The 10,749-nt window shown below is 37.4% G+C and overlaps 1 protein-coding gene across 5 annotated transcripts in view; it reads right to left on the bottom strand.

The window, feature by feature from the left end:
• Nucleotides 1–4,642: 4,642 nt before the first annotated feature.
• The window catches only part of LOC146497265 (neuropilin-1a-like), a 204,797-nt gene continuing 198,690 nt past the window's right edge, over nt 4,643–10,749 (bottom strand). For 4 of the 5 annotated variants that reach the window (XM_085140467.1, XM_085140468.1, XM_085140466.1 and 1 more), the window contains 2 exons: nt 10,242–10,286; nt 4,643–7,924 (listed from right to left, as the gene is read on the bottom strand). In XM_085140467.1, coding sequence (XP_084996593.1) covers nt 7,650–7,924; nt 10,242–10,286 — 320 coding nt within the window. In that variant the 3' untranslated portion in view covers nt 4,643–7,649. The remainder of the gene's footprint in view (nt 7,925–10,241; nt 10,287–10,749) is intronic. The other variant, XR_014870593.1, reaches the window with a different exon arrangement.

Here is a 10,749-nt window from a genome sequence, read left to right as displayed (position 1 = left end):
TTTGTTTGTTTGTTTGTTTGTTTGTTTGTTTGTTTGTCGCTTTTAATATGCCGATACCAGGGGCGTTTCGAGGGATTTTTCAATGGGGTGGCACTGGGTGGACTAAGAACAAAGCAGAGAAGCCCCACAGGAAATCTGAATATTTGAAAAAGAAATTAATACGTATGTAAAAATATGTAAAAAAATAAAATAAAATAATGTATAAAACATTGTGTGCAATATTTAGGCATGAATCACAATGAAAGGTGACACAATGCAATAGTTTAAACAATGTTTTGTAATGATAGTGTATTCATTCAACAGAATTGTATACACAGTATTTTTAAAATAATTGTTCTATAACTTCTATTTCAGGCTACTTAGTAGTTCTGCACTATACTGTAAAGGTAAATACTCAGTTATAGCGTTATTTTACAAAAAGGATTTAAAGAGTAAACACAGAATTTTATAGGCTCATGCAATATTTTTTATTTGAAATGTAATCTAAACAAATCGCTTGTATTAAGATACCTTCCACCATACTATCTCAGTGGAACAACTAGGAAGTTCATCTGCAGAGGGTTTTTGTTTGTTTGTTTTTAGCTCTGCTGCACTTAGTTTCCCACATTTTTCACTTCCTCTGTGAACAGTATATTGATTAAGTCATTTGTCACCTAGACCTATTTCCTGTAAAAAAAAAAAAAAGAAAAAAAAAAAAGAATGCTGACAGCTACTGTGCTTTAGTAGTCGTAGCAGTTCAACTTTTCAGCTTTGATCACCTCTCACTGACAGTTTTAGCAGTTACTTCTTAAATTAAACAAGTCTTATATTGGTGTATAGCAGCTGATGCTGCCAGCTAGAAAACTGACTCATGAAGCTTTATTAAACATCTTGTCACCACTGCACACTCATCTTGCTTCGTACCTTTGATAATCCATTTAGGAAGAGTTCACTTGGTGCTCTATTTCAGTCTCTGATTCATATGTGGGGGGGGGGGTCTAACATGACCACAGTCTTCTGTAATTTGTTTTTCTTGGTTTAATGGGGCACCACAGAGGAATGCAAAGAAAATTGGCGATGTTTGCATTTGCTGAACCAGTCTGGAGGATTCATAGTAGCAGCATGAATACACTTACTTCATCCTTATATATATATATGACAAATGAACACCAGAAGAAAACTACATTTTGATCCATCCATCCATCCATCTTCATCCACTTTATCCGAGGCCGGGTCGCGGGGGCAGCAGCCTAAGCAAAGAGGCCCAGACCTCCCTCTCCCCAGCCACCTCCTCCAGCTTATCCGGGGGAACACCAACGCCTTGGTGGGAACCAAACTACACCAAACTACATTTTGAATCATTCATTATTTGCATTGTATGCATGACGGTTGGTTTGCATGATAAGATGATAAGGATAATGTTGAGGTTGAGTACCATCAATGTTAGATGTCTAGCATAGATTTAAAATGCACTTGCACAAATAGAGTTGAAGTATTACTGGCCAGTTAAAGCCCTTAAGACTAAAAGACACATTTTAACCATACGGCATAACCATATTCTATAATTTCGGCACTTTATTTGCATCGCATCCATAGCCACTCTAGAATTACCCATTAACCTAACATAGATGTCATGTAGAATAACCAAGAGAAACCACACAGGCATGCAGGCTATACGGGTAAAGGCCACAGCAGGGGTTCAAATTCAGAACCTGCTTGCTGTGAGGCATCAGTGCAAACCACAGTATAGTGTTACTCCAGAAAATAAAACTGCGGATACAAAAAAAAGAGGGTGAGAAAGTGGTGAAGTGGGTTCGATTTGGGCAGGAAACCTAAGTTGAAACAAAGCCACAAACTGAAGTTCACACGAAATCAGACTTAGCTGGGGTGAGAAAGATGTTGTCATTTATGCAGGTCAGAAAACAAAAAACAGAAAAAGTCATTTATTTTCCACATAAAAATTTCAAACATGAATGGAGCAGTTGTATGAGAATAGAAACGGGGCGATCGTGGCTCAAGAGTTGCGAGTTTACCTTGTACTCGGAAGGTTGCCGGTTCAAGCCCCGGCTTGGACAGTCTCGGTCGTTGTGTCCTTGGGCAAGACACTTCACCCGTTGCCTACTGGTGGTGGTCAGAGAGCCCGGTGGCGCCAGTGTCCGGCAGCCTCGCCTCTGTCAGTGCGCCCCAGGGTGGCTGTGGCTACAATGTAGCTTACCATCACCAGTGTGTGAATGAATGGGTGGATGACTGGTTGCGTAAAGCGCTTTGGGGTCCTTAGGGACTAGTAAAGCGCTATACAAATACAGGCCATAGAAATGCATTTAGTTTTTGCATCTGGCATATGGTCATGTCACATATAGTATTAATAGGGTCAATGCTGCCTCTTTGTGGGCAAAACACAACATAGCAAAGGGATGCTTGAAATTACTGGGAAAAAGTAAACATCCATCCATGAAATTTTTGTCTTTCTATAAACCAGTTCACGGTTTTGGGTGGAGTAGACCAGAGGCTCTTGAATACTGGTATCTAAATCATTCTGAAAACAGATGTACAACATGATATGAATGACATTATTTTATTTATAAGCCGAGGGTTGAAAAAAAGCAAAGTACAAATATTTAGCTAAAATTCACAAAGAGCAGCAGCACAGTTGTTGTGGCTTATTTCTCTATATAAATGATTATAAGTTACCATTTTTCCCATGCTGCACCACTACAACCAATCTAACAGTTCACCCACCTGCTGAATCTCAATTTACTGATTTTTCTGTTTAGGTGTGAAGGCAACGTCATCCGTCTGCAATGAAGGCAACAATAGATAATTAATTTTTTAGAATTCACATTGTTATCCCTTCTTTTTTTTTCCACAAAAGCGGACGTTCAAGCTGACTACATTAATTGGAATTCAAATTTAAGTTAAAATAAAGTTTATATTTCCTTGTGTTAATATTTAATTATTATATTGAGATTTGCACCAAAGTTGTTGGTAGAAATGTCCTCCAAAGAGCTTTTCAGTTTTATACTTTGAGTTAGGGCTGTGCAATATGACCAAAATCTCATATCCCGATATAAGAATTCTATCGTCCCGATAACGATATAAATCACAAAAATGTAACATTTTCTGTAAATTCTGTGAATCTCGGGCAGCTCGACTTGCGTGAAGTGTTGCGCGTCATGTAGCTGGAGTCGAGTGTTTTAACCGATGCATGAAACGATATATTTTTAGACATAAGTTGTAACAGCCCCCGTTTTCTTTGTATTTATTACACAGCGCGCTGCGGGGAAAAGCCTGTTCTAACGTTTGAGTCTAAGGTCTATTTTTTTAGCACCTGGCGGCTCTTTTTTACTGCTCATCTGTAAATAATCTGCTCTTTCACGTGATTCAGTTTAAGTCTCAACAGGATCTTGAGCTTTATTGTGAAAGGTTTATGTGAAACATAAACAAGCGGACACGCGATGGTGTTACCGTCGTTGTTGCTAACCACAAAGCATAAAAACAGGCGCTTGTCCGTCCATAGTGTGGTTATATAAAATATAAGAGAAATAGAGAACTTTAAGAAATTAATATAGCAACTGCAGTGACCATCAAAACGATGAAAAAATATTGCTGTAAACAGTTTATTTTGCGACACCAAGAAACAAACGATAGCTAAAATGAAATGATAGACGTTTTTATATCGTCATCCGATATATATCGTTATATCGAACAGCCCTACTTTGAGTACATTTCACCATCTGTACTTTTTCCACTTTCACTTGAGTAAAGAAGTGTGGCACTTCAACTTCTAATACAGTATTTTTGTAACACAAGTATTTGTACTTCTACCTGTGACAAATTTGTGTACTTTTGCCAAAAGATAGTGATGCATTGCCTTTTTTATTGTTCATAGAAAATACAATATGACTAGATGTTTGAAAATATACACCAAAAAGTCTGATTGGGAAACTTTTTTCACTGTTTTATATTCTGCTACACTGTGTTCAAAAGGAACAACCTTTAGTTTGAAGGTGAACTTTCTTTGTTTCTAGTTTGCTTTGTGCTTTTTGAGATTTTCATTTTTTGTACAAGCCGGATAATTGACAATCTTGAGCTTCAGTGTGCCAAACTGCATTACATGTCTTGAGCAATAATAAGACAGGCAAAGCAAAACTTACACATCATTTAGAGAGGGGTCTCACAGACCAATAGGAAAATAGGAAATTTTGTAGGCAACATTTGTGGTTACTTTTCTACAATGCCAGGATTTGTGTCCAGTATTTTTGATAAACTGACCTTCATCCAGCTGTAGCTTTAGCTTAATCACAATTTGTCCAGAAAAAAGAATAAAAGCCAGAAATTTTAAACCATCCCTGAAACCTTGAATTTCCTGTGCCTGGTGTGTTGGCAGCAACATGTCAAACCCTCTTGGTAACCCCTAAAGTGTCCCGTAGGTAGTCAAAAGTCTCCCAAACAAAGTTAAAAAGTAAGTAGAAACACTGTGTTAACCGAGGATTTTCCATCTGAGGTATCCGATCCTTGTCATACATAGTGATGCCAAAATATTTTAAAGTAACATCTGCATATGACAAAATTGCTGCAGTGAAAACCCTTTTAAATAGAAATAAAGCTTTATGTAATGAATAGAAAATATATCTTTGATGTTAGAAAGAAAAAGCAGCTCAGCTTTTAATTAAAACATTTATTTGATCCAATTCTTTGGAATGTAATAGTCAATGATGAGAGTCTGAGACAACAGAGACAGATGAGTCTGAGTGTTGACCAGAAAGTCAAAGTACAAACAATACTATTAGTCACGTAAGGCCTCACTGCTTTCCAATGTTTTTTTTTTAACTTCCTCATTTCCTTTCTTTTTCTAGATTTGAGACAGCAAAATTACAGAAAACGGTACTGAAAATAAAAATTTTTTTTGTCATACAAAGAAAAAAAAATAAAACATTGGCACGTACATCAGTGACAGTACAAAAACACAAGGTGATATTATACCAAGTAAATAAAATTGTTACTTTTCAAAGAGACGCATATAAGCTTTTTCAAGAATGAAAAACATCTCTGTAAATTGTACATTTCAGAATTATAACGTAGTCTTCTGAAACCGTGTTAAAAAGAAGCAACAATAACACTGTCCTCTCTTCCCTCTCTTTTTGCAAATCAACATCATAAACACATAGATTATTTATTTATTTTTTAAATATATCAGTGCAACATTTGTTTTCACGTTGAGTGCTGCAGCATCCTTGTAAGTTTAAAGGGGGAGGATATCTTGTCTGGTTATTTTTCCTGTCATGAATGTACAGGTAAAACTTTAGCAAGAAGATGAAGAGTTACGTGTAAGAATAAAGAATGAATGCCTCAACAGTCAGCACACTTTATTTGATTGTGGATGCTTACTGAATGGCTACAGAGAAAAGACAGTTAAAGATGGAGAACTGATACTTAGGTGAGCACTTCTCAGTTTGAGCTGGGTGATGTCTCATAATGCTACATTAAAAATAGGTAGAGTTACCACTCATGGTGCAGTAAAAACAGGAAATAAACAAGGCAAAATGTCAGTCAACCACACTACTGGGTTTCAATAAGTTTTGTGCATGTGTATTTTACCCCAACTTAAGGAGCAATAAGTCAGAATGTTCCCATTTAAAACAAACATCTGTTGGAGGTTGTCAGATAGTTAGAGAGTAGTAAAAAGTTTTCACCAACATTTTCTTTTTACGGTGTTTTAAAGAAGAGACCCATATAACAACATGTTCAGCTAAAAAGCTAAAGCACAACAAAGCAGTCTTTGTAGAACACTTGCTGTTCTTAGTTTTTAACCAGTTTTCGAAGATAAATACCCTGACTTTATATTTCACAAACACCAAAGTTGGTAAGTGTAAAGGTTTACTATGGTTTACAGTAAATAAGGCATTAAAATGCTCGAGCAAATTAAAGACCAAGTACAAACCACATGAAACAGAAATACAAAACCAAATCTCACAAAATAAACTCATTTTAAGTTTTTTTTTTAAGTGAAAACAATTTTAAATTTCCAGCTGTTCTTAATTCTTCAGTCCTATCTAAAAATGAAACCTGTCTGCTCAATAATAGATGCTGTTAGACCCTAAAGAGACTGAAAGAGACGCTTGAAGTCCATCACAAGGCTCCCGGACCACTGGGCACCCTTCTGCTTAAAGCTCTAGCAGTCTCATTGTGTGCCAGTGGCGTTCAAAAATAATCTTAACAATCCATCCTCAACTTGTTGTCAGCATCTTTATGGTACTGAGGTTACCCTGTACAAAAAAATCCATCATCTCTTCTTTCAAGGCATATCTGATGCTTTTCTCCTTACTCTCATTTCCATGTCTGTAAAAACATAAGTGAAAACCAGGGAACAGTTAAATTCAAAAACCACAAAAACAACAGGCCTGTATCTCTTTGTTTTTCTATACATTATCAAAATCCAAATGATAAACAGTGACATTTCTTTCAGCATAGAAAGGATGCTGCAGCACTGGTGTCTTTCTCTATAAAGAGGGCGCTCAAATATATTAAAACCTATGTACAATATGGTGGATGTGTCATGAAAATGAGGCATTCGGGGCTCCTACACATTTTCCATCTGGAAAATTCCATAGATTTCACAAGTTTTCCTAAATGTCGCCTAGATTTTAAAAGTGTGTCAGTGCCACTGTTATTGAGGCATGAGGATCTACAGAGCTACACCAACACATGTGATATTTGACAACACACTACAACATTAAAAAGTTTGTAGGTTTATTATCACAATGTGGAAACGTTATTTTTTTCCATTTTTTTTTCACATCCGTGTAGGAACCCCAGATGGGACATTAGCTGATGGGAAAACAACCAGCAGAAAAAAAAAAAGGCAACAGAAAAACTGGAGGAAAAAAAAAGGCACTGTCGGAACTAGACGCAGGTCAACAGGCAGGGACGGGTCCCCGCTTTTCACACATACACACACACACATACACACTCACACACACACACACACACACACACACACACACACACACACAGATGCATGCTGATCATGTACACAAACATGACTGTAATGATACACACCTCTACAGTCAGACTACTACCCATACACACCTTATATACAGATCTGTATGAATGTGACACACACACACACACACACACACACACACACACACACTCATAAACACTTTCATGCACACATGGGGACGGGGACATACGGCCAACAAGAGCCAGATATCACAATAGCATATTTCAAATAGTCTGCCTGTTCTGTGTAACAATGACATCTGAAACAACAAAAGAGGAAAAAACAAAACAAAAAACCAAGCAAACAAACAAACGAAAACAAAAAAAACAACAGATTTTATCTTTCCAAATAATACTTTCATCTGAATTGGTCTCAACACCAGCATGTGATTACATGAAATCAACAAAGCACGCCGAAAAACAAATAGAATCCTTAGTTTTCTTCTTTTTTCTCTTTTTTTTTTTTTGCTGTACAGATTCTTTATACACAGTGCCCCCTATAGGTGAGTCCCTTCCACTGCTTCTCCTGAGAAATAAAATTACATCGGCTCACTTTTCAGCCCACCCTGCCGTCCCATTGGTGGCTTCAGCCCTGTGTTCAACTTTCTTGATTGGCTGCATCGAACGTGTCCATGCGGAGCAACTGCAGCTCCGTCCCCGTTTCTAACTCACGCCTCTGAGTAGTTAGTCTGTCCATTTATCTTGTCCTTCTTTAGTTTCACACCATCTACCAGCTCAAAGTTATAGTTTTCAAGGGCAGATAAGTTCCTGTCTGTCATGCTGCCCTGTGAGCAGGCACAGTACAGGACAACACCGCAGATGGCGCCCAGGAAGACACCCAGAGCTGACATGGCAATGATTGTGATGAGGATCGGGTCCAGGGTCTTCAGCATGTTTCCTGGGCTGCCAAGTGGACTATTTTCTTGTGAGTAGGTGTCCATGGCTGCAAAAGATTAAAAAAAGATTCAATTTAAAATATTCACAATAGAAACAGATTCTGACCCTGATGCCAGTGTCAAATGTAACGTCAAAAAAGTCACTTCAGTGGATGGAAAGTTTTAAAATGTGTCTCTCAAATGATCCTAAATCTACTCCCTGATTGTCCTAAACTCTGATTTTTAATGAAAGACATTTTTTTATTTAATTTTTTTGGTTGGAAAGCCCTAAAAGAGGCTGACTCTTGTTTACTAGGTTAATAGCTGCCTCATTGTGCCTGATAACTGAATAATTAATATAGCAAGTGTAAATGTTCATAATTTTATTGAGTTTGGATCTCCTTTCTTAGATTTATGTAGGGAAAGCTGATGTAACTTCGATGGCTACTAAACTTATAGTATTCTTACTATGTTATAACCAGGGAGGAAGCTGCAAATATATATTCATGCGTACGTCTTGTTCTTTGATAAAGTGTGTCTTGATGATAAAACTACATCTGAAACAGAATCAATGCATGTGCAGGTCCTTTACTAGAGGCTTAAGGAGCTTGAGGGTCCTTATAGTATTTTTAATGTTTCTAGGACTGCACTCTTTTGGACAGAGATCTCAGAGGTCTTTCCTAGAATGTGTTGAATCTGCTGGACCCATTCACCTAATTCGAGTGGTCTCTGACCCGAGTCTTCCGATTACCATGGGGAAAATATGTATATTTGCCAAGAGGGATGGTGAAAATTCCCCCCTGTGACCTATATGTCACTGCCTTGCAGTACAGTGGAGCAGCCACACTCCCAATCCGGTCGTAAAGTCTGACGTCACTAGCCGTGTCTGGGCCTAAACTCCGCTGCAGGTCCATATATCAAACGATCACTATGGCATTACTGAGAGTTGAAAAACTGTCTAAAGACTTTCATCTTTAATAAAATGATCAGCGTTCTGCTCTACCAGGTGTAACAATTGAGTTTAACATCCAGGCATCCATGAAAACGGAATTTATGACATTTAACGGAGTTAGAAGTTAGCAGGAAGTTAGCTCGCTAGCTTCTATCTAAATACAATATAGCATGTCCTGACTGCGGGGTTTTGGAAACAAATTAAAACGTACAGCTCTGTTATCACTTCCAACATAAATGAAGACAGAAAACTAAACAGCAGTGACGTTTGTAGGGTTACTGAAGTTTGACTAGCTGGTATATAATGATGTGCTACGTGACTGCTAGCGACACAGCTATGTTAGCATAATATAAACAAGCTAACTTTTTTTCCACTCGATAAAAGTTAACGTGAGTGTTCTCGGTGGTCAGGAACAAATGTAATCGAATGGCAGGATGCTGTAAAAGAACCAAACTTCAGCCAGGAGAACAACTGAGATAATCCATCCACAATACGAGGTTAGTCATTCTGCTAACCTCGTATTGTGCTGCTGCATGGGCTGGGCTGTAGTTAAATCCTAAGGTTTTAAAAACTGAGCTTAAATAAATGATTAGCGGTATTAAAAGCCGAGGGAGGTCAACAGTGATCACTGACTGTTTTAGGAGCTTTTTGAGATTAAATAGAAGAAAATACAAAACATTAAACATGTTAACAACACAAAAGCCATATTAAACGCAGACTACTTTAGGCCCGGAAGTAGGATTCGTCACGTCATCACTTAACGACCGGATTAGAAACACTAGCTCCTGATCTGACTAAATGCATCAGAGTTGCCTTCTTCTCCATACAGAGATTTGCAGATGTGGGCGAAAGAGCAGAAGCAGAAAGCAGAAATCATCAAACTCGGCTGTTTTCTACTTCTGATATGTCAGAATCTACTGGAGCGTAATATTTATTTGCTATTTTGTCAATTGACAGCATTTTGTGTTATTGAAATTTTAGATTATAATAGCGATACATGGAAAGGCCACAGCTATCTGAAGAGGAAAATGTGAGACTGAGAATATTGCGCATATTAATTTCATTAGAATTATGTTGAAATATTCTTGTAAAATCTGGGACTGTTTAGTTTCTGAGGTTGCTTACTTGAAGACCATAATTATTATATAAATATCACATTTACAGCAGTACAGTAATGAATAAGCTTGTTCATTTGGTATATGGGAGCACAACAACAACAACAACAACAACAGATGTAGTTCTTTGACATAAGTAAAACCAAACAAAATAACATGCTAACACAAGTCTGATTCTTATTCTGGCATTGACTGAATGTTTTTCTTTACCAATTCTACTTTGCAGAGACAGAGACAATGATGTAAAGCAGAGAAATGTCCAATAAAAACTGCATGCACTTATTTACCGGGCACCAAGATATTATGTTCAATACTTACGCAGAATGAAGATCTCTGTAGGTGGAGATGTAGGAGGTTTGGGATCTGGAGTATAAAAAAAAGATTCTCTGTTTGCATACAATGCAGAAGCAGGCCTACTTTTAATTTATATTGTCAGATGCTGGCATTTCATATCTTTCTTTTTACACATTTTGGATGATGTCCCAGACAAAAATAAGAGTATTAGACAAAAAATAACCAAAGTTGAGCTAATATTTAAAGCGCTGATTCGTTCCATTTCTTGCATTTATTGGAACAAGATATGTGTTAGTGTAGGTTATTTTTTTCCACCAACAGCAGTTCTTTTTTCACTGTAGTTGTTGAAAAAGGACAAAAGGACTTTTCCTGCTAAATAAAGAGCAGAGTTTTTTTCATCTTGGTGCTTTTAAACAGGCCACGAGGGATGGATCTGACTAAAAAAAACCAAGGGATACTGCACATTCACACAGTAGTGACATTCCACTTTTTTGGCTAAACTAAAATATTTACTCTCAAATTCTGATCACAT

The sequence above is a fragment of the Neolamprologus multifasciatus genome, chromosome 18 (assembly GCF_963576455.1).
Source record: "Neolamprologus multifasciatus chromosome 18, fNeoMul1.2, whole genome shotgun sequence".
NCBI classification, from domain to species: domain Eukaryota; kingdom Metazoa; phylum Chordata; class Actinopteri; order Cichliformes; family Cichlidae; genus Neolamprologus; species Neolamprologus multifasciatus.
The sequence above is the reverse complement of the archived record's forward strand: the minus strand, read 5'-3'. Positions and strand labels throughout refer to the sequence as shown.